Genomic DNA, 24,947 nt, shown 5'->3' with positions numbered 1-24,947 from the left:
TTTACAATATGACATTTGCAGAAAGGAGAATCTGATTAAACAATGGTCCTAAACCAGTTGGCTATCCATAGCTCAGAGCTTCTTAGCCCCAGAATAGCAGAAGTAACTTTTTCCCCTTTTGCAAATACAGTGCTCACGCGAGGCATCTCACTAACAATGGAACATGATGGTTTATATGAAAAACAGGCAGTAGCTGTCAAAGCTTCCTTCTATTGCCCAACAACAGGCTTCACCCGGACATGAGCACAGCTTTTAGGGTTGACTGGGTAGTTCGCTCTCCATGGCTCATTCAGTTCTTGGATTCTCACCTCTGACTGCTAGCGAGGGTATCAGTTGTGGTGGCTTTTATCATATGGACATAAATTGAATCCACATTTTTTATTGGGATGCCAAACTATACAAATATTGCCAAAGTGTAAAACAAATGTAAGAACATCTGTCAGGAGATAGCTCAATACATCAAGAAATTGCCCAGGATTCAGCTTCATAATAATAGATGTACATCAAACCCTGTCCGCTGGGAACTGAACTTAGGCCGCCACACAGCAGTTAGCTGGTAACTCTGTTGCTACAGATGCAGGCTGTTTTCAAACCAGGGCCCTAAAGGTGAAATATAAAAACAATTTGTAAGAGCAATAATGTTACAAAGTGAGGTTTCATTCAGGAATACCTAATACAGCTGAGTGGTTGCAGGCATTTGGATTTGTGCCTGAAGTGTGCCAGTATCTTAATCTAAACAAGTAGTGACCTCTCTTTTCATTGGCACAAACCCCTACAGCAATACATGTTCACGCTTATAATAAATAGAAACTGGCTAGATTGGGGTTTTCAGTTTTATTGTAGAAAAACAAACTTAAAGGGGATTTTATGCAAAATTATTTATGCTAATTTGTATGCAAGTGAAAAAGCATTTTTTACCAATTCCGTTTACTTGCTACACATTTTTACAAATAATTTACAAACACAGACAACATTTGGCTATGTGCTTCCAGTAAATCCTACCTGCCGTAGCTGGAAATCACAGGGGGCACAGCCCTGTGTTATGGAGAGGGGCAGACACACTTTCCCAACAGAAGCATCTCTCAGGCAAGTATAACACCTCCCAGAGCATGGGGCAGTAGACATGAGCCAAGAACAACCCTCCTGCTCCTTGACTGAAGGGCTGTAAACTATGCCTGCCCCTTAGGTAAATCTCCATATGCCTTTGATCCCACCCCTTGTGTACCTTCTCAAAGGATAGGCACAATGTAGATCAATATCACTTAATTGAGTGTGACCAGCTACTGACGCCGATCTTAGACTTCCTTTGACTACCAAAACTGATGTAGAGTTGCACAAATTAGAAGGCTAATTATCTAACCATAGCAAGACAAGCTCAGCACAAGATTACAAAAAGAGTCTGCATTATACTGGAACAAAACAGCTATTAACTCTTAAGCCTGTGCCACTGGCACACATTCTTCATAAGGAGACACACAAAACGAAGTTGAGAAGAAGAGTTTAAGTTCACTGGGTAAATATATATTGCCTCCCTATCATTTTAGGGATAGGAAAGGAAAGTAAGTCACTGATTTTACATGGATGTTGCATAGCTATTACTCTATGTTGGGTAACCAACCTAAGTCTGCAATATGAAATCTCATTATTGGTGACAGATTTTTTGTTTTAAAACAGATAACATCACAAACTTGGCATGGATTAATACCCCATGCAATGCCACTAACTTCAATATGGTTCACAAGGTGTGAGCAGCCCAAGTTATACAACTTTGAGAAGTACCTCCTGCCGGTACCAGCGTGACAGCTCTTTAGAGAAGGATTTTTACGGGGCATACAAGGATCAATGCACGAATACATATTCCTAAAACTCTGCCTGATTTATCATAGTCCTAAGACTGTTATACGCATCTACATCCTTACTATATATTTGCATAATAAATATTGCCAGCTGTACCTACCACTCACTCAGGAAAAATCTCCCATGGAAGCCACTGGGTGTTTTGCCTAGGTAGGAATTAAGGACTGCAGAATTTGGCCCAGTGAGAATATCAATGGAGGGAATGCCAATCTTAATTAGGAATTGTCTTGTTTTTGTTACTTTGATTTAGAAATGTCTGTGTATTGAATGTAACTATTTGTGTATTCAATGAAACCATTCACAGCCATCTGCAAAAACTGGTACATTTTATAAAAATCAACTAGCTTTTCCACAGGGCATGCCATTTGTTATTTTGTAGCTGTCTTCTTCTGAGGTACTTTTTTTTATTATTATTATTATTATTATTATTATTATTATTATTAACAGTAACACTGTTTTGGTCTGATTCACTATCTTGAACACAGCAATTTGTTTACATATAACCCAACAATCCCACAAATAAAGTCTGCTAGTGATTGACTTCACCGTCTGGCAGGTTTTGGCATTATATACACTTTGACAGGTTTGCTGAATGGTATGGTTCCCTCAATGCCATATTCAAACGGTGGAAGAGACTCCATGGTGTCAATCCAGGTGGATTTTGAGAGTCTAGTGGAAGCTTTGCTCCTACTGGAGTTGTATGCCAGTAGTAACCTCACTTCAATTTGACATGGCTCTGAAAAGAAAGAAAACAAACTAACACAATACACAGTCAGCAGATTGACTGGACAACAAAATACCAAGCAGAAAGTGAATTCTCATATGATTGATCTTGCATTGAGCCCCATATTGTCAGTTGCTGAAGCATGCTGCAAACGAAAAGCCAAGTAATACTGAACATTAATATCAAACTCTCAGATCTCAGAGATAAATGCCTTTTTATATGGCATAAAACAGCAGTTCTCAACCAGGGTTCTGGGGCCCCCAGGGGGGCCGTGCACAGGTTCCACCAAATAGGTCCAGTGTTAGACTCACTAGAGCCCAGGGCAGAAAGCTGAAGCCCCTCTGTTCAGAGCTGAAGCCCAGGGGCCCTGCCACCTGGGGCTGAAGTCAAAGCCTGAGCAACTTAGCTTTGCGGGGTTCACTGTGGCATGGGGCCCCAGGTAATTGCCCTGCTTGCCCTAATGCCAGCTGTGGCTTTTATATCCAGAAAAGCAGTGGTGACGGCAGTGGTTGGCCGTAGAGTTTTTATAGCATGGGGGGGGGGTGCTCAGAAAGAAAAAGGTTGAGAACTCCTGGCATAGAAGAGTGTAAACATAAATCAGCAGTGCATTTACTATGTAGGGTACACACAGTTCCAGAAATTCTCTGTCATGACCTATACCAATGAATTACCAGGATCATTTTACCACGACTGATTGCATTTAAATTAGAATAGTAGAATCACAGAACCATACGGTGAGAAAGGACCGCAAGGATCATCTAGTTTAATCCCCTGCCAAGATGCAGAATTTGTTGTGGCTAAACCATTCAAGACAGATGGCTTTCCAGCCTCCTTTTGAAAACCTCCAGTGAAGGAGCTTCCACAACTTCCCTAGGCATCTGTTCCGCTGTCCGTCTGTTCTTACAGTTAGGAAGTTTTTCCTGAGATTTAATCTTCCCAAAATTTAATCTTCCCAGGTACTGAGGTCAGGCTGACTGGTCTATAGTTCCCTGGCTCCTCCTTTTCCCCCTTTTACAGGCATTACGTTAGCTCTTCTCCCGTCTTCCAGGATCTCAGTACGTTCTGAGGTCTTGGGCAATGCTCTGTGCTGAGAGGGGTGACCCCAGTTTAGTTTCCGGTGTCTCATTCTAAAGGCTATAAGGTCCATGAAGGAGTTGTGTCAAACAGTACACCCTCTGGTTAATTAACAAATAGTATCTGTCTGCCAGAAGAGTGCAAGTACTTGCAGGGTCAAGAGGGTACTAAGGAGATTCCTCAAGGATGTGGAAGCTCAGTGGGAGGAGGCTATAGCAATGGCAGAATCCACAGAAGCCCTCCAAAAAGCTTCTCTCATGTGTGTGAGATGCACCTTATGTACCAAACCGCTGAGGTAAAATGATGCATTCCTGTTTATAATGATACAGCAAAATTTAAGCACATAAACTCATTCTGATTATTCCTTACCTGTCCAGGCAGTATGAGAAAGGTAAACCTGAGTTATCAATCTGTGTCTTCCAGGACCAGGATTTCGAAAGTCAGCTGGTTTAGGGTGGATTAACTGTGTCTGTCCATCTGGATATAATACCTATGGAAAAAGAGGCAAAATAATCCAACATTTACTATACTTGGAATTTACACATTATGACAGTACTTTTTTGCTACCATTGGGAAGGCAGGAATGCATAGCGTACCTTGTTGATGAGATTCCATATCCTCTAGTTTTACTAGCTATACACCAGCCATTCAGGACCATGGTATACAAAAAATATATATTGAAGATGATACTCTCCCCTGCACCAAACATTGGGTAACCATCCAATAGTGAACACTTTGTAAGGCTACATAATCTACTTACTACCATTCCACATGTATCCTCTTGGCAACATTTAAAAAAAAATAATTCCCTTCCTGCAGTTTAGTTACTTATCTCAAAGGAGAGCAATGGGTTTATATCTTTATATATCCTTGAGAAGAGCCTCTTCTGCTTCCATAATTTCATTCATCCCACTGGGATGTACAGATATTTCTATTGGCATTTATTAGTTGTTTCTGCTAATGTCCACAATGTGCTAGGTGCTTTTTTAATACAAAAGGCGGCACCATCTGAAGAGTCTGCAATCCAAGAGTGCCATGATAGAGTTCCTGACAGACCAGTGTTGTGATCCGACATATCATACCTGCTGCTCCTAGCTGTTATGTAAGAAGAGATGGGTTCAAACCAAATTCTTACAATCTTTGGGTAAGTGAAAATCCGGACTCTGTGGGTCAGGACGGTCTCTAAACATACTGATGTGTTTAGCTACACAAAAAAATTCCTCACTGCTATTAAAGTACATAATTATTTATAACTTAGTGCGCATCATGGGAAAACGCATACTTCTCCCCAAAACTTTACTTTCTTGTTTCCCTTTAGGAAGAATCACTCATTACCTGAACTTTAACTGTGCTCTGAGGGTCCTGCACATGTTCCAGAGTTGCATCGACATCCAATGCCACCACGAGTCCTGATGTAAACCTCAAAGGGTTATCAGACTCGCCAGCAGGTTCAATAATAGTTGCAGTAGCTCTGTGGATCTGGGAGGAAAAGGGAAGAGGGAGAAACCAAACATCTAAGAAAATACGAAGTAAACTTTTAGAAATTCCTGACACTATCTAAAAATTATTCAAGCCCCTTAGCTTGTTGAGGACAGTCCTGGAAACATTGTGCAATATCTGAAGAAATACCCTCTCATGACTAGCCAGCCAAATAGGCCATAAAAGCCTCTTGGCCCCACCAGGACAGAGTTAACCCTGGAACTTGGGGCTGCTCTTCACTCCTCTATGGATTACTGACCTGCTCTGGAAGAGGAAGGTGAAGGAAGGCGCTCTGTCGTAGCGTTGTTTGCAGGATCTTCACCGCTTCTGAAGGCTTGGAGGTCACAAGTCTGGGCATTAAGTCCAGCAGCTTATCCACAAAACTGTCTTGCATATGGGGCAGTTCAGAAATAAAACATCTGTGCGTGTTAAAAATATATTGAACAAAAATCAAATGCTTATTCCAGTCACTGAATGAAACTCTGCTGCTCAGTTAAACCACTTATTGCTCAGCTTTATCTGATTACCTCTATCATGATAGTAGAAACATTCTAAAAATATCAGAATAAACGGACAAGTTTCAAGCGCAGTTTCAATATTAGAAAAAATTGCTATGCTTCTCAGAGAAGCTGCCTGAGCCCGAGCAGAGTGGGCTCTAACCTGCCCGTGTGAATCTAATCTAGCTAAGTCATCGCTGACCTAATGCAACTAGATATTCATTTAAACAGTCGCTGGGTAGATACTGACTGACATTCCAGTCTATCAGCAAATGCTACAAACCTCTTAGGGGAGCTTCTCTGAATGGTCTTTTCTGTCAAGGTAATATGAAATAACTCTAACTACATCAAGGGTGAGCAATTTGGCTTCCCCTTGGTTGCAGTGGGGTGTAGGAAAGAACATCTGATTCAAATAAAAAATCGAAGACAATTTTAGTAAAAAACCTAGATGAGGTCTAATGTCCACTTTGTCTTTTGAAGTGGACCAGCCATGAGGGCCTGAATTTCCTCTAGCCTTCAAGCTGCTGTTACAGCTGCTAAAAAAGGCAGCTTTCATAGATAGATATTATACAGAACATGTTTCTAGGGGGCTCCATTAACCGAACTAAGACTATATTAAGATTCCATGAAAAGAATGGGGGAGGACGGGAAGACACACATGCATATGGTCCTTAAAGAATCTAGTTACGGTAGGACACTAGGAAAAAAATGGTGTGACTCTAAATAGGAGGATGCGCTGATACTGCTGGTAAATGTATCCTAATAGAGTTAATGGATACCTCTGAATGCTTTACGGATAGCAAATAGTGTAGAATAATAGGAATTGGGATTTCTAAGGGAAACAGTGTTGTGCTGCTCAAATAGAGAACCTCTTCTACTTTCCTGCACCAGTCAGTTTACTGGAGTCCTTTCTACTACACACCAATATGTTCTGGACCTCAGCTGAGTAGTTTCTTTTAATAGTGGTTAACCATGCTGTCAGATGCAACAATGCTAGGCCTGGATGTAGGAGCTGACCTCTGTTCTGGGAAATCACATGTGGCAAGACAGTTTATGTTGTTGAAGGCTGAGTCAACAGTTCATTCAGTCTGAATACTGAAACTGCCGGGGTCAAGTTAGTGCTAGCATGATTATTACTGTTGAATTGTTTGAGTTTCATAGAATATCAGGGTTGGAAGGGACCCAGGAGGTCATCTAGTCCAACCCCTGCTCTTAGCAGGACCAATTCCCAGCTAAATCATCCCAGTCAGGGCTTTGTCAAGCCTGACCTTAAAAACTCTAAGGAAGGAGATTCCAACACCTCCCCAGGTCACCCAATCCAGTGCTTCACCACCCTCCTAGTGAAAAAGTTTTTCCTAATATCCAACCTAAACCTCCCTCACTGCAACTTGAGACCATTACTCCTTGTTCTGTCATTGGTACCACTGAGAACAGTCTAGATCCATCCTCTTTGGAACCACCTTTCAAGCAGTTGAAAGCAGCTATCAATTCCCCTTCATTCTTCTCTTCTGCAGACTAAACAATCCCAGTTTCCTCAGCCTCTCCTCATAAGTCATGTGCTCCAGCCCCTCAATTCATTTTTGTTGCCCTCTGCTGGGCTCTTTTTCCAATTTTCCACATCTCTTGTAGTGTGGGGCCCAAAAACTGGACACAGTACTCCAGATGAGGCCTCACCAATGCCGAATAGAGGGGAATGATCATGTCCTTCAATCTGCTGGCAATGCCCTAACTTATACAGCCCAAAATACCGTTAGCCTTCTGGCAATAAGGGCACACTGTTGATTCATATCCTGCTTCCTGTCCACTGTAATCCCTAGTCCTTTTCTGCAGAACTGCTGTCTAACCACTCAGTCCCTAATCTGTAGCAGTGCATGGAGTCTTTCTGTCCTAAGTGCAGGACTCTGTACTGTCCTTGTTGAACTGCACAGATTTCTTTTGGCCCATCCTCTTATTTGTCTAGGTCCTCTGTATCCTACCCCTGCCTCCAGCAATATCGACCACTCCTCCAAGTTTAGTGTCATCTGCAAACCTTCTGAGGGTGCAATCCACGCCATCCTCTGGATCATTATGAAGATCATTGAACAAAAACCGGCCCAGGACCGACCCTTGGGCACTCCACTTGATACCGGCTGCCAACTAGACATGGAGCCATTGATCACTACCCGTTGAGCCCGACATGTATCCAGCTTTTTATCCACCTTATAGTCCATTCATCCAAGCCCATATTATCTTTAACTTGCTGGCAAGAAAACTGTGGAAGCCGTATCAAAAGCTTGCTAAGTCAAGGTATATCACATCCACTGCTTTCCCCATTTCCACAGAGCCAGTTATCTCATCATAGACGGCAATTAGGTTAGTCAGGCATGACTTGCCCTTGCTGAATCCATGCTGACTGTTCCTGATCACTTTCCTCTCCTCTAAGTGCTTCAAAATTCATTCCTTGAGGATCTGCTCCATGATTTTTCCAGGGACTGAGGTGAGGCTGACTTGCCTGTTGGCCCCTTGATATTAACAGGATCTTGGAAGCCACAAGTTATTCCTGGAGTCCATGAGATGAGGAAAGCATCTGACAGGGAGCCTGAGCACAGACCTCACCACAAACAGAATGTTTGGCATTTCTTATTCCTGTGTGAAGCAAATGGGGCTACTGTTGGGTATCCCCATCTACGGCAGATGCTCTGCAGGATCAATTATATGATGATCCATTAACAAGGAAGTTCTGCAAGCCTGGTAGATGCATACCTACTGGCATGATTGGTGATGAATGCACCAGTTCCAGAGATTAACAGCTTCTTGGCAAAGCAGAGATGACCATGCTCCTCCTTGGCTGTTCACATAAAGCATTGCTATGTGTTATCTATCATCTGGACTGATCGTCCTTGTAGGAATGCCATGCACACTAGACAAATAGCTCTACATTCTGGAACATTTATGTGCAGATGAGATTCCTCGGCAATCCAGAGGCTCTGGCTGAAAGTGACCTAAGGTGAGCTCCCAAAGACAGCATGGAGGCATCTGTAACCAGCATCCTGATAAGTAGAATTGGAGACAATAGTACTCTCTTGCACACCAGCAGAATGTGTTTCCATCAACTGAATGAGAGTACTCTTTGGGGGACCTGCACCCTCATGTGATTTCTGCTGGTAAATATAAAGATTTCAACTACCCTTGCATGAGAGGCATCTGATATGCTATGTGACGCAAGTGCAGGAAGCCATGTGATGCAAGAGTCTGAGGCAAATTCTTAATGACATTTGTAGGCGAGCCTACAGTTGGTTGATGAGATCTTCCTTGGCCCTGAATCTCTCCTGTGACAAAGAGAAGCCTTTTCCAATATGGAATCTAGCACTGCCCCCCACAAACACTATTCTCTTGGTCAGCAACAGTGTTGATCCTGAGACACACACTATGGCGAAAAGATGTAGGATCAGGTAAAAGGAACCAACCATCTGCTGTGGTGACCTTCCTTGAACCTAAGAACATAAGAATGGCTGTACCGGGTCAGATCAAAGGTCCATCTAGCCCAGTATCTGTCTACTAACAGTGGTCAATGCCAGGTGCCCCAGAGGGAGTGAAGCTAACAGGCAATGATCAAGCGATCTCTTTCCTGCCATCCATCTCCATCCTCTGAAGAACAGAGGCTAGGTACGAACCCATTCCTTACCTTCCTGGCTAACAGCCATTAATGGACTTAGCCACTATGAATTTATCCAGTTCCGCTTTTAAACAAATGTTACAGTCCCAGCTTCACAACCCTCCTCAGGCAAGGAGTTCCACAAGTTGACTGTGCGCTGGTGTGAAGAACTTCCTTTTATTTGTTTTAACTGCTACCTATTATTTCATTTGGTGCCTCTAGTTCTTGTGTTGGGAAAAGTAAATAACATTTTCTTATCACTTTTCCCACACTCACCATGATTTTATAACCTCTATCATATCCCCCTTAGTTCCTCTTTCAAGCTGAAGAGCCAGTCTTAGTAATCTTCTATATGAGCCTTCCAATACCCTATCATTTGTTGCCCTTTTCTGAACTTTTCTAGGCAATAATTTTTAGAGAGTGGGGACCACATCTGTAAACGCAGTATTAGATGTGGCGTACCATGGATTATATAAGGGCAATAATATTTCTCGTCTTATTTCTATCCCCTTTCTTATGATTCCCAACATTGTTTGCTTTTTTGACGCTCTGCAATAGGGGATTTCAGAGAAAATCCAACGATGACGCAAGATCTTTTCTGATCGTGTAGCTAATTAGAGCCCCATCATTGTATGTTAGTTGGGATTATTTTCCAATGTGCATCAGTTTACCATTTATCCACATTAAATTTCATTTGCCACTTTGTTGCCAATCACTTAGTTTTGGAGATCTTTTGAAGTTCTTCAAACCTGCTTTGGACTCTAAACTATCTTGGTAGTTTGTATCATCTGCACTGTGCCACCTCACTTTTATCCCTTTCTCCAGATCATTTATGAATATTGAATAGGATTGGTCCAGTATAGACCTTGGGGAGACACCATTCGTACCACTCTCCATTCTGAAATTACCATTAATACCTACCCTTTGTTCCTTCTTTTACCAGTTACCAATCCATGAAGGACCTTCCCTTTTACTCTCATGACAGCTTATTTCTAAGAGCCTTTGTGAGGGACTTGTCAAAGGCTTTCTGAAATCTAATATAACTATGTCCATTCGGATCCCCCTTGTCACATGTTTGTTTGATCCTTTCAAAGAACTCTAATACAATTAGTAGACACAATTTCCCTCTTACAGAACCATTATTGACTATTCCTCAACAGTTTTGTTTTCTATGTGTCTGACAATTTTATTTTTAACTATTGTTTCGACTGATTTGCCGTACGACGTTAGACTTCCTGTCTGTGAATTGCGGATACCTCTAGAGCCCTTTTTAAATATTGGCGTTACTAGCTAACTTCCAGTCATTTGAGTACCGAAGCAGATTAAAGGACAGGTTCAAACCTTAGTTAATAGTTCCGCAACGTCATCATCTGAGTTCTTTTCAGAATCTTGGTGTGAATGCCGATCAGGTCCCGGGTGACTTGTTATGTGAGTTATATCAATTAATTCCCAAAACCTCCTCCTCGTGACACTTCAAGCTGGACACGTTCCTCAGATTTGTCACCTACAAAAGCGGCTCGGTTTGGAATCTCCCTACACCTCCGCCGTGAAGACTCGAAAGCAAGAAGCCATTTAGTTCTCCGCAATGACTTTATCGTCTTTAAGCGCTCTTTGTATTTTCGATCGTCAAGGGCCCCACTGGTTTGTTTAACTGTTCTGTCCTTCCGATATATTTTGTACCCCAGAATGATTGTGTCCCATTGATTGCTCTCAGTCCACCAGGTTTCTGTGATGCCTATTATATCAATATCCTCCTTTATCACAAAGCACTCTAGTTCACCCATCCTTGAATGAGTCAATTGTCAAAGTACGGATATATCTGGATCCCTTGTCTACTCAGGTGAGCTGCCATGACTGCCAAGCACTTACTGAATACCCCCAGGTGTTGCTGAAAGATCACAGGGCAGAACACTGTACTGGTAGTGGAAAGTGTCCACTTGGAATCTCAGGTATTTTCTGTGTGCTGGATGAACTGATATATGAAAGTATGCATCTTGTATGTAGAGAGCCGCAAACCAGTCTTGGGGATCCAAGATGGGATTATGGAAGTGACAGCTACCATCCTCAATTTGAAATGATGGATGAACTTGCTGAGACATCTTCAGTGTAGCACTGTGTGACAACCCACTTTCTTTGGGACTAGAAAATAATGTGCGTAAACCCCCTCTCCCCTCTGAATTCCAGAAACAACTCTTTCCAGTGCTCTCAGATTTAGAAGAGAGCCCACTTCTTGCTGTAACGGTATGTCTTAAGAGGGGCTCCCGAAGAGGAATTGGGAAGAGAGGTGGGGGGCAGGAAGGGTCTGAATAGAATGGAATACCGACACTGATCTCTAAGACCCAGTGATCTGAGGTAATTCAATTCCAGGCCCACCTGAAAATAAAAAGGAAGTTGCCAAAAGGTGTGGCAGGTAAGAAAGGGTACACATCCAAAGGCTCTGAAAAGCTCTTGAAGCAGCATCAGTCTTGCTGCTGGAAGGAGGACACAGGGTGTGCAATAGCAGAGGAAAAGGCAGCAGGCCTTCTACTTCTTCCTCAGCGGCTCTGATGAGCTTTGTCAATTATATAGTAGAACCTCAGAGTTACGAACACCTCGGGAACGGAGATTATTCGGAACTCTGAAATGTTCGTAACTCTGAACAAAACATTATGGTGGTTCTTTCAAAAGTTCACAACTGAACATTGACTTAATATAGCTTTGAAATTTTACTATTTAGAAGAAAAATGCTACATTCCCTTTTTTCCCCCAGTAGTTTACGTTTAACACAGTACTATACTTGTTTTTTTTGTTTGTTTTCGTTCTGGTCTCTGCTGCTGCCTGATTGTGTACTTCCGATTCCAAATGAGGGTTGCGGTTGATTGGTCAGTTCATAACCCTGAGGTTCTACTGTAACATGCGGAGGGCCTTTGTCTAGAGTAGTTTTGTTACCCAACATGCTTAGGGGCTGGCAGGCAGACTCAAAGAATGGAGAGTGACTCTCAGATCTTTCAGAGGCTGCAGGACTTCATCAGTTCTAGCACTGAACAGGTCACAACCTTCAGATAGGAGGTTCTCAGCTTTGTCTGGACCTCCCTCAGTATTCTAGAAGATTGTAACCATGAACTCCTATGCATGGCAATGAAGGTGGCTATAGAGCATGCTGCAGTATCCGAAGTATCTAATGTTGCTTGCAGTGATATATGAGACATCCAATGTCCCTCAACTACAAGAGATAACAGTTTCTCCTTATTTTCTTGAGGGAACTGTTCAGTAAATTGTGATACCTTGTCCCAGTTAATGTAATCCTACTTTTGACAAGAACACCCAGTAATTTGCAATTAGCATCTGCAGGCTCAATGGTGATTATTTTTTCCTCCCAGGTAAATCCGTTTTTTTCAGATTCTTCTCTTTGAGTCACTTTTGGGGGTCCCTGCTATCTGGATATTTCATGCACCGCTGCTACTACCAAGTCCCACAAACTGGGTGCACATAAAAACATTCAACCCACCTGAAGGGATTTGATAGTGCATGTATACCTTTTTTGAAGAAGGTGCCATAGATGCCAGGGTGCAGAGATGTGGACATTGCAGGGGTTCTGTCTTGCAGCCATGAATGGTAAAAAAGGAACTGAGGGACAGTTGGGCTCATTCTGTCTTTATGCCCATGGGTGGGTGGTGGGCAAGGGCATCCAGGCACAACCCTAGTGGATACTGCTGGTCCAAAAAAATCTGATCTGGCACATGCACACCAGAAGTGGAATGCATGGGGACAATCAGAGATACCACAGTGATAGACACTTTAAAAGTGAAGAAATAAACTGTCAGCCTATTAGAAGCCAAAAACTGCACAAGATTTTTAAATCCATTATCTAATAATGTGAGATGATTATGATCTTGGGGCATTTGCTACAAGCCATAAGAAGCTTTTCAATAATCCATATGGTACATTCATTAAAGAAAATGGAGTGGGGAGATGGGGGAGAGAAGAGAGACGATATTATGTTTTCAGACCTGCCCAGTGATTCTTTACTTGGTTATATTCTGTTTTTTCTAAGACCCCAATTCTACACGACTGAGCTAACTGAGTTCAATAGGTGCAGGATCAGGCCCTATATGCACAGATCTCATTGGTGGCAATAGGAGCTGCAAAGAAAGCCAGATATCCAAGATGAAACCCTTTGTGCAGATTGAGAGCAGAATTTTTCTATACTATGCAACTTTGGATTTTTTTATTTTTTAGAATTACATACATCTTAAAAGCTTAAGATCAGTTTGACACATTCTGTTTGAGATTATAATTACATATTAACAGCAGAGGGGTAGCCGTGTTAGTCTGGATCTGTAAAAAGCAACAAAGAGTCCTGTGGCACCTTATAGACTAACAGACGTATTGGAGCATAAGCTTTCGTAGGTGAGAAAGGATTTTGTATCAATATTCTTGTAATTTTTGTTTGTTTGTTTGTTTGATAGAAAGGGAAAGAGCAATGGGGAACTCACCTCTGAAAAGAATCCACCTCCTGTAAAAAATTTTCACACATTCCAAAAAGCGGTTCCACTCTGAAATGAAGATAAAAGGTTCCTGTTATTTTTCTCCCCCCAGTTAAAGACTGGCTATGATCCTACCAGCATTATAAAATTATCTAGAGAGATTCTGGAACATCCTGTGCTTGTGGAAAGTGCAAGATCTTACAGATGAGAGGTCAGCATGATAGTTTCATAAAATAAATCTTTGTGTTTAAACAGATTCTTTACCTCTGTGAAGAAAGTATTATCTTCAGCATTGTAACATGGGACACTGAGAAGCAAATAGGTTAAGCCACTTCCCAAGGCAACTCTGTGTTATAGCTGGAAATAAAAGCTAAAAATCCTGCCTCCTAATATTGTGCGCTAACCATGACAAACTAAGGCTATGTCTACAGTGCACCTGGAAGGTGTACATTCCAGCTTGAGGAGACATATCCGCGCTAGCTTTGATTGAGTTAGCGCACTAAAAATCCAAGTGTAGCTGTGGCAGCATGAGCAGCGGGAGGGACTGGCTGCCCAGGTAAGTAATCAGCATCTTGAACCGGTATGTACTTGGGATGGGTAGACCCTTCTACCATTCCTGCCACAGGAGTTACACTTCCATTTTTAGTGCCCTAACTTGATCAGACCTACTGCAGGTGTGTCTCATACACCTTTCAACTCCATGGCAGACACAACATAAGGCTCTGATTGTGCAAACACTTAAACTCGTGTGTAACTTTATTTACTTGAATAATCAAATGGAACTAAACAGGGCCACTCATCTGATCCAAGTTCTGCACAGGCTTGAGTATTTGCAGTACTAGTGCCTAAAACATCCACTGCAGAAATAAGTCAGTCAAAAGATTTTTTTTTCTTTTCTAACAGAAAAGACTCATTAACAAGCTTATAGGGTAATCCATTAATATAAATAAGATGGGTATTTTTTTTTTTTTTTTAACATGCATCTGACATTTTCCTATTTAAATAAACTCCAAATTTTCAGGTCTAAAATGAATGATGCCCTATCAAATTAGAAGTGATTAGATATGTATTTCATATCCTTTTGTCAGAGGAAAAAACCCAAATGATTTGTACACTCCTAGCAAGTTCATAACTTGAATTTATGCTGTGTAGCTCAACAGGTGTTTTGAAGAAACCATCTCATTCTCAACAGTCTTTTAATGACCCGTTATTTGCATATGATTATGTATTACACATGTAAGTTACCTTTGTCATTTGCAACCAAGCTTGAGAGAACTGGGTTTTTGCAGTTAACCCATTCAAGAAGCCTCCCCTGCAGGTAGTTCTTACCCTCTAGTAGTACGTGCAGTCACTATAAGTTGTAACGCTTTGGCTTGCAGCCTCATGTGGTGAATAATAACCACTTGTCTATTTTCCACTCCACTGTACATAAATTCCATTTTGTAAGTTTCTTCCATAATCTACAATATAAACAACATGTGATTAACTGTGTCAGATTTTGTTCAGCTGCTGGGCGAGTGTGATCGTCAGAGTCAGAGACCTTTACTCACGCATCTCAGTCTTATACGTCTGAGACGAATAGCATCTCAGTCTCATAATTTCAGTTGAGCTATTCATGGAATAAGGTTGTACCCAACATGTGTAAGGGGGATTAGAATCTAGCCCTAAATAAATTAAAAGAAATACAATGCATGAAACCTTGCAGAAACAGGGATGTTCATGGGAGGTGTCTATGTGCTGCTTACCTATCCCTCTCTCTTTCCTGACGTCATCTCTCCCTGCATCCTGTTTCAAACCACCCACATTGTAAGCTTTCTGATGCCCACTAACCCATTCCTGTAATAACTGCCCTGATACAGTGGGATAGCACAAGAGGTAAGCAAAAAACAGCAGCCTCAAAGACCCTGTTCGATCTAATGGGCAGTTTCAGGTTTGTCTGGATTTTGATTTTTAAAAAAAGTGTTCAATCTTCTTGCAATCAACTTTACAGTCAAGAATGCTGCCCGTTCAATTTCAAGCTTCAGCTACAAAACAAAAACATACACCTCATTCTGGATTCTTTAAAATATATAGTTCACAGTTTAGGCAATAAGTTATTCCATTTGTGATGTTACATTAGTTGATTATAGTAGAACATATAAAACGTACCCAAATAAACTGGAGAAGTGCTGAGATTATTAAAGAAGGTTGCTAACTTCTCTGCAAGTAGCACTTCATATTGAAGTCAAGTACCACCAAGTTACACTATAAGAAAGGTTGGCCTCTCCTCTCATTTTCGGGGAGTGAGCTGCATGTGCAATCAGAACAAGTAACCTCACCGAAGGGTCTGGGTACTGCTGGGCAGAGCTGCCAGTAAAGTAATTGCAATTAGAGAAAGATATACAAGCCTAACAGACTTTTCTTTCCACCAGTCTCTGGAGACAGCTCTTTACAGCATAGTGGGCTCTGACAGACAATGATAGCTGTCTCTTCACTACATTTTAATTAACCGGAGACTCAAATAGTCAATATCTTCTCTCAACAAGACTAGATACTTGTTTCCGGCTTAGGTTTGTTTCCAGGTTGCTGAATAGCTCTCTTTCTCCTCTGCTTCTACTTGGATTCTCCAGTTTTGGCTTTTCTGGGCATGTTCTCTCTCATTTCAGGGTAGCAGCATCATGGGTCTTATCAAAATTGAACATGGGAAAAGCTTAGATTTGTAGTTAGATTTTCGGAAAGCCTTTGACAAGCTCCCTCACCAAAGGCTCTTAAGCAAAGTAAGCTGTCATGGGATAAGAAGGAAGGTCCTCCCATGAATTGGTAACTGGTCAAAAGATAGGAAACAAAGGGTAGGAATATATGGTCAGTTTTCAGAACGGAGAGAGGTAAATAGTGGTCTCCCCCAGCGATCTATACTGGGCCCAGTCCTATTCAACACATTCATAAATGATCTGGATAAAGGGTTAAACAGTGAGGTGGCAACATTTGCAGATGATACAAAACTACACAAGATAGTTAAGTCCCAGGCAAACAGCAAAGAGCTACAAAAGGATCTCTCAGAACTAGGTGACTGGGCAACAAAGTGGCAGATGAAATTCAATGTTGATAAATGCAAAGTAATGCACATTGGAAAACATAATCCCAAGTACACATATACAATGATGGGGTCTAAATCAGCTGTTACCACTCAAGAAAGAGATCTTGGCATCGTTGTGAATACTTCTCTGAAAACATCCACTCAATGTGCAGCAGCAGTCAAAAAAAGCTAACAAAATGTTGGGAATCATAAGGAAAGGTATAGATAATAAGACAGAAAATATATTGCCTCTATATAAATCCATGGTACGCCCACATCTTGAATACTGCGTGCAGATGTGGTCGCCCCATCTCAAAAAAGATATATTGGCCTTGGAAAAGTTTCAGAAAAGGGCAACAAAAATGATTAAGGGTATGGAACAGCTGCCGTATAAGCAGAGATTACTAAGACTGGGACTTTTCAGCTTGAAAAAGAGAAGACTAAGGGGGAATATGATAGAGGTCTATAAAATCATGACTGGTGTGGAGAAAGTAAATAAGAAAGTGTTATTTACTTCTTCTCCCAACACAAGAACTAGAGGCCACCAAATGAAATTAATAGGCAGCAGGTTTAAAACAGTGATACATATGGCCTAAAATGGAACAATTCAAGGCTATTTGATCTAGAGTTTGCTGACGACATAGCTCATCATCAGTGAAGATGCCAACGGACTACAAAAATACACAAACCAAGTAAAAGAAGTAATGGAGAAGATAGGTTTGAGATGCAATGCAAAGAAATGTAAAGTCATGTTCATGTGGACTATAGGGACAGAAATCAAAATTGAAAGAAAAGAAACTGGAGAAGGTGGGCAATTTTATGTATCTCGGAAGTACCATCAAGCCAATATGAAACTAGTTCCAAGGAAAGAAGAAGAAGAATCAGGAAGGCAAACGCTACACTTGGAAGATTCAGAAACATCTCCCTCAAGACAAAACTGAATGTGTACAAAGTAATTGCTATCGCCATCACAACATAACAGTGAGCCACGTCAACTTACCAAGAAAGATACACAAAAGCTGCATCCATTACATCACAAATGTCTGAGAAGACTACTGGGAATAACATATAGAGATAGGAAGATGAATGAAGAAATCAGAAAAGTTACTGGACAAGGCACCCGCTCACAAATAATCTACAAGACATCAGTGGCTGGGACATGTGCTGAGAATGGAAAAAGAATGCTTACTAAATACTGCCCTTGAATGGAAGCCAGAAAACGCAAGAAGAAAGAGAGGAAAACCGCAAATAACATGGAAACAAACAGTTCTGAATGACATCAAGCATCTCAACATGAAATGGGAAGATTTGGAGAGAAAGGCTGTCATAAACAAATAGTTAAGGGTTAATGCCTCTTTTACCTGTAAAGGGTTAAGAAGTTCACCTAGCCTACCTAACACCTGACCAGAGGAACCAATGGACGGCGCAGATGGGTTCAAAAGGAGGAGGGAAGTTCCCTTTGTCTCAGTCAGTTTCACTTTACCAGAGCGGGAAAGCTCCAGAATTCAGCTCTTATTAAATAGTGAGTATTAGTGAAGGAAATAAATAGGTTTATGTTATTTCTTTGTAACATGTCTTGTGCAATTAGAGGATAGTTAAATTGGGTATTTGGGTATTTTTTTTTGTGTAACTAAGTTTTTGCCCAGGGAACATCCTCTGTGTTTGGAATCTGTTGTCTGTGAGAGTAGCTGGTATGCTAATCTCTCCCAGACGTTTTCTTTTACCTTTCTTTTCTTTATTAAAAGCTTTTTTTTATAACTGATTAATTTTTCCTTGTTTTAAGATCCAAGGAGTTGGATCTGAGATCCACCCAGGAGTTGGTGGGAGAAAGGATGGGGGATGGTTAATTTCTCCTTGTTTTAAGATCCAAGGGGTTTGGATCTGTGTTCACCAGGAAATTGGTGAAGTCTCTCAAGGATACCCAGGGAAGGAAAGTAATGCTTGCGAGTGGTGGCAGCCAGACCAGATCTAAGCTGGTATTTGAGCTTAGAGCTTCTCATGCAGGTCCCCCATATCTGTACCCCAAAGTTCAGAGTGGGGAAGGAACCTTGACAAGGGCATTTGACAGGCAAGAATGGCAAATGTGGGTAGCCCAATGTGCAGCAGGCACGGAATGGACTAAGGTCTAAAGTAAAGGTTTAAAGTGAACAAAACTAAGTATTTTTTCACACAATGCACAATCAACCCATGGAACTCTTTGCCAGAGGATGTTGTGAAGGCCAAGACTATAACAGAGTTTAAAGAAGAACTCGATAAATTCATGGAGGATAGGTCCATCAATGGCTATTAGACAGGATGGGCAGAGACAGTGTCCCTAGTCTCTGTCTGCCAGACGCTGGGAATAGGCGACAGGGGATGCATCACTTGATGATTACCTTGTCTGTTCATTCCCTCGGGGGCACCTGGCATTGGCCACCATCAGAAAACAGGACACTGAGCTAGATGGACTTTTGGTCTGACCCAGTATGGCCGTTCTTACGTTTGTGCCTTGTGCCCAAGTTCCGAGTACCAGTTCAGTCCAATCTCTAATCTGAACTAAAAACAGACAGCTTTTATATCTGGGGTCCAGCTCACAGGCAACAATATCAAGTCAATCACAACACGAATGTTACAAACCATCAAAGAAGATGATAAATTGTTGACTTTCACCATTCCAACAGAGTCATTTAAGACATAGCTAATGAGATCAGCTGCCAGCATCTGATATGCAGAGATGGTCAGAGAAATGACTTTTTAGAAGTTTCATGACATTTTAGACTTGATTCTGACTAACAGGGATGAATTGGTTGTGAATCTGAAAGTTAAAGGCAATTTGGGTGAAAATCATCATGAAATGATAATCTCCTGATTCTAATAAAAGGAAGAAGTGAGAGCAGCAGAATAAGAACAATGGACTTCAAAAAAGCAGACAAACTCAGAACTGGTAGGTAAGGTCCCATGGGAAGAAAAATCTAAGGGGTGTCTACACTGCATGCTTTTGGCAGTGTGTAGGGAACATACCCATCTAGCCCCTCTAGCACAGGTATAAACAGGAGTGTAGACAATGAGGTAAGGCGTAGGCATGCCGGAAAGGTGTGGGCCTATACTTGAGAACATACCCTACGTGACTTTCTACAAGCCCAAGTCATGCCTCCCACATCAACAATGCTACTTTTAGCAGTATATTGTTCAGCAGCAGCGAGGCAGTGGGTGTCCTTCCCCTACCACAGAAAAAGATTCTGGTAGTGGGGAAAGGCTCTGGCAGGGAGAAAGCAGTGGGCAGCTCAGCCTTTCCCCGCTCCCTCCCCTCTGCCAGGGCATTTCACTGTCACATGTAACTACGCACACATTGCATGCCGCTGCCAATGGTGCACAGTGTTGATGCAGGCTGAGGAAAAAAGGATTTCATGGTAGCTGACAGTTTCTGAAAGGAGACTATATTAAAGGCACAACGGCAAACTATCCCAAGGAAAATTACTACTTTTTCCTCTGAGGCCAACATGGCTCCAACAGAAGCTCTTTAATAACCTGAAAATCAAAAAGAAGTCATACAAAAAGCAGAAACATGGATGAACTGCTAAGGATGGGTACAAAAGAATAGTGCAAGCATGTAGGGACAAAATCAGAAAAAGAGAAAACACAAAATGAATTACACCTACCAATGGATATAAAAGGGAATAAGAAGAGATTCTAAATACATTAGGAGCAAGAGAAAAAACACAGGAAAGCATAAGTCCACTACTTAGCAGGGAAGGAGAGCAAAAATGCATGGCATCAAGTAGGATGAGGTGTCTGATGCCTATTTTACTTCAGTCTTCACTAAAAAGGTTAAATGGTGACCAGGTAATTAATTAACAAGGAGAAAGGAACACAATCCAAAACAGGGAAAGGACAGTTTAAAGAATAGTTAGATAGGTTGAATGTATTCAAGTCAGTGGGCCTGATAAAATTAATTGTACAGTATACTATGAACTTGCTGAAGCCATCTCTGAACCCTTAGCAATTATCTTCAAGAACTCATGTAACCACCTAGAGGATAAGAGGGTAGTAAGTAATAGCCAATATGAATTTGACAACAACCAATCGCGCCAAACCAACCTAATTTCCTTCTTTGAAAGGTTTATTGGCCAAGTAGATGAGGGGAGGAAGCTGTAGGCATGATATGGCTTAATTTTGATAAGGCTTTAGACAGACACAGTCCCACATGACAATCTCATAGGCAAACCAGGGAAATATGATCTAGATGAAATTATTATAAGATGGGTGCACAACTGGTTGAAAAACTGTACTCTGAGTAATTACCGTATATACTCATTCATAAGCCGAATTTTTTTAGTAAAAAAGGGAAGCACCAGAGAAGGGGATTGACTTATGAACAGGTATAGAGAGGGAGAGGTGGGACACAGCCCCTCCCCCCAACAGAGTGAGCAAGGAGAGGCAGCACGGGCAGCAGAGCCATAAGGGAAGAGGCGGGGCCAGAGTCTCTCTGCTTCTGGCCACGCTGCTCTCCCTCCAGCCTCCGAAGCAGCTGCAGCTTTGGGGCTGGCAGGCTGTGGCCACGCCGCTCAGTCCCGCTCCCCAGAGCACGCTGCGGCTGTGCCGCCTGGCCCACCGGAGCAGGCTGCGGCTGTACTGCCCAGCCTGCCAGAGCAGCTCCAGCCAAGCCCAAGACATCCTCCCCTGGCCCTCCCCAGATAAGGTGGGAAAGGATGGGATGAGGAGAGTGTGGGGGGTCCTGGGTCAGGGGTGGGGTCATGTGGGGGGTGGTCACAGGGGTTACTCCCCTGCTCCCCCGTCCCTCCAAAAAATAAAATTCCCCACCAGTTGCTGTCCCAGCACATCAGGGTAAGCAGCTGGCGTGCCGGGACACTTTGTTTACTTAGGTTTACCTCCATGCCTGTGGACGCTCAAGGTAAACAAACCATCTCGGCCTGCTAGCAGCTTATCCTGATGGCCCGGGAGCCAAAGTTTGTTGACCTCTGAATTATAGGGTTGGCTTATGAACGGGTCATAAAAATTTTCCATTTTTGCCATCTTATCCATCTTGGGGGATGGGGAGGGGTCAGCTTATAAACGAACTGGTTTATGATAGAGTATGTATGGTAATAAAGATTTACTGTCAAACTGGGAGGACGTATCTAATGGGGTCCAACAGGGGTCAGTCATGGGTCTGGTACTATTCAATGTTTTCATTAATGACTTAGACCAGGGGTGGGCAACCTACGGCACGTGTGCCAAAGGTGGCACGCAAGTCGATTTTTCATGGCACGCGGGGCGGGCTGAGCTGCTCGGCCTGCCACCACTCTGGGGTTCCCGCTGCTGGCCCCTTATCAGCCAGGGTCCTATCCAGCACCCGATGCTGGCCTGGGGGAAGGAACCCCAGGCTGGCAGCAGGCTGAGACCCCAGCTGGCAGAAGCCAGCAGCTGAAACCCCAGAGCGGAGGCGGGCTGAGCTGCTCAGCCCGCCCCTGTTCTGGGGTTTCCACCGCCGGCTCCTGCCAGCCAAGGTTCTGCTGCTGGTCCCACTCAGCGCCAGCTGCTGGCCTGAGGAAAGGAATCCCAGACTGGCAGCGGGCTGAGACCCCAGCTGGCAAGGTGCTGGTGGTGGCAACCTCAGAGTGGCAGTGGGCTGAGCTGCTCAGCCCGCCGTCGTTCTGGGGTTCCTACTGCTGGCCCCTTGCCAGCCGGAGTCCCCCTCCGCCACAGCCCCGCTCAGTACCCACTGCTGGCCTGGGGGAAGGAACCCCAGACTGGCAGCGGGCTGAGACCCCAGCTGGCAGGAGCTAATGGTGGAAACCCCAGAGCTGTGGCGGTCAGCCCCCAGCTGCTCTGAGGTTCTGGCTGCTGGCCCCTTGCCAGCCGGGGTCCCTGCAGCCCCACTCACCTTCTTCCAGTTGGAGTTCCAGCGCAAGCCCCCTGCCAGACAAGGTCCAGGCTTCTGGCCCTGCTCAGCCCTACCAGCTGCCAGCTCCACTCACCTCAGCTGCCGGTCTGGGGTTCCAGCCACTGACCTCCTGCTAGTCGGTTATCAACTTATAACTCGGAAGCCTGTGTGCAGCTTAAAGTATCTAAATAGGTGCCACCAGACATTGAAAAACTCAGCAAGGAAAACCAAGGGCAAGGATCACACTAAAGTAATAAGATCTGCATTTTAATTTAATTTTAAATAAAGCTTCTGAAACATTTTGAAAACCTTGTTTACTTTACATATAACAGTAGTTTGGTTATAAATTATAGACTTATAGTGATACCTTCTAAAAACGCTCAAAGGTATAACCGGCACGCGAAGCCTTAAATTAGATTCTATACATGAAGACTCAGCACACCATTGCTGAAAGGTTGCCGACCCCTGTGTTAAGATGTGCCATATGCCTCTGACTATTTAAGTAAAATAGACTTATTTTAGTAATCTTGGATTCCAAAAGGAATGTGAATTGTGTGTGAGGTGTGGGATGAATGCTAGGCTGATGTGTATGTAACTCCACACATACTTAAGATATTCAGAATTGCTTGGATTTTTTTTTTTTTAAAGAGAAAACTACACACACAGCAGATAATTGGGTGATATCTAAATTATGAATCAACCATCTGATTGAAGATATTATGATCATGTAGAACTCCACATTCAACATATTTAAATGCCTGTAGGAAACTAAAAGCTCTCTGCGTATCGTCTTCAGAGGAAGATCTACCTAGGCTGATTTTGTTGCAGTTGAGTCTGAGTCTAACAGTTGCTCACAAGATCAGCTGTGCTAATGTCACCATAGAATCATAGAAATGTAGGGCTGGAAGGGACCTTGAGAGGTCCTCAAGGCCTGCCCGCCTCCTTTGCCTCAGGCATGACCAAATAAACCGAGACCATCCCTGACAGGTGTTTGTCTAACCCGGGGTTGGCAACCATTCAGAAGTGGTGTGCTGAGTCCTCGTTTATTCACTCCAATTTAAGGTTCTGAGTGCCAGTAATACATTTTAATGTTTTTTAGAAGGTCTCTTCCTATAAGTCTATAATATATAACAAAACTATTGTTGTATGTAAAGTAAATAAGGTTTTTTAAATGTTTAAGAAGCTTCATTTAAAATTAAATTAAAATGCAGAGCCTCCTGGACCAGTGGCCAGGATCCGGGCAGTGAGAGTGCCACTGAAAATCGGCCTGCGTGCTGCCTTTGGCACCCGTGCCATAGGTTGCCTACCCCTGTCTTAACACATGAGAGAAGGTCCTTGCCCAGAGGACTTGCCCTCGTGAAGACATGGCTTCTACAATCTCACCTGTTTTGCAGCAGCTGATGCCAAAGCATTCTGTTTCAGGTAGAGAGGAGCTGCCACGTTCCACAGTTTTTCCTGGAGGGCCTACAAAAGAAATGTCCAACACTATAATTTAAGAGTGAAAATGAAGTTATATTCTTGTGCTAAAAGGGCTTGGGAACAACACAAGAAGAGGGAGTGCTTTGTCTCTCCCAGAAAACCCCTCCTTGCTGCTCAGGAGGCAGCACTCACAGTTTCTTCTTTCCTGGAGAATGTGTCAGCCTGATGTAGGGGTGTCTTTAAAAATATGAGCAAAATAGAAAATGGAGGAATCTGAAAACTCCATAAAATAAAACAAACAAATACACCTTATCCCCACCATAGGTTTCACATATAAAAGCTATATTCCAAGTATGAATGTATTAGCTACTTGCCAGAATAGCTTTAGTATAAAGTATTCTTTAAAAGGTACACGATATGGACATTGGGAAAACAAGAAACACTCCCCTATCCTGGATGATCACCACTTTCTCAGACCGAGATCAGGAACTCATCAGGTGTCAGGAAATGGTAACAACCTGTTCTCAGAAGCTCATGGACCCAACAATATTCTAGGACACCTCTGTGGGCAGCTCCATCCCCACCAAAAAACAATGGAGAAGATTTAGTGAGTTACTAAGACTACTGGATAATCACAGCTACTGAAACTGGTACCAAAGTATCTATTGTTTTCTGATGATTTGTGACAGAATCAGCAAGGGAGATCCACTGCCATACTCCACCCCTACACTGTCCACCTCTCCCACCCCATCTTCCCTTCCATACAACTGCACAGCAACACTCTGGAAGCCAAGGTTCAGAACATGCAGGGTGTCCACTATCTGCACCGGCTCTTAAAATCCTGGCCCCACCAGCCCCAGGCACAAGGGAATAGCTTTA

The 24,947-nt window shown here is 42.8% G+C and overlaps 1 protein-coding gene across 4 annotated transcripts in view; it reads right to left on the bottom strand.

The window, feature by feature from the left end:
• Window positions 1–24,947, bottom strand: part of INTS4 (integrator complex subunit 4) — an 80,533-nt gene that overhangs the window by 4,987 nt on the left and 50,599 nt on the right. For 2 of the 4 annotated variants that reach the window (XM_075061795.1, XM_032770881.2), the window contains exons 17-24: window positions 24,033–24,113; window positions 15,061–15,191; window positions 13,741–13,800; window positions 5,394–5,553; window positions 4,991–5,134; window positions 4,025–4,145; window positions 2,404–2,593; window positions 364–600 (exon numbers count right to left, since the gene is read on the bottom strand). In XM_075061795.1, coding sequence (XP_074917896.1) covers window positions 588–600; window positions 2,404–2,593; window positions 4,025–4,145; window positions 4,991–5,134; window positions 5,394–5,553; window positions 13,741–13,800; window positions 15,061–15,191; window positions 24,033–24,113 — 900 coding nt within the window. In that variant the 3' untranslated portion in view covers window positions 364–587. Of the gene's footprint in view, window positions 1–363; window positions 2,594–4,024; window positions 4,146–4,990; window positions 5,135–5,393; window positions 5,554–13,740; window positions 13,801–15,060; window positions 15,192–24,032; window positions 24,114–24,947 lie in introns of those variants that run through there. The other 2 variants (XR_004372376.2, XM_032770882.2) reach the window with 2 other exon arrangements.

The sequence above is a fragment of the Chelonoidis abingdonii genome, chromosome 1, assembly GCF_003597395.2.
Source record: "Chelonoidis abingdonii isolate Lonesome George chromosome 1, CheloAbing_2.0, whole genome shotgun sequence".
Classification (NCBI taxonomy): Eukaryota; Metazoa; Chordata; order Testudines; family Testudinidae; genus Chelonoidis; species Chelonoidis abingdonii.
The sequence above is the reverse complement of the archived record's forward strand: the minus strand, read 5'-3'. Positions and strand labels throughout refer to the sequence as shown.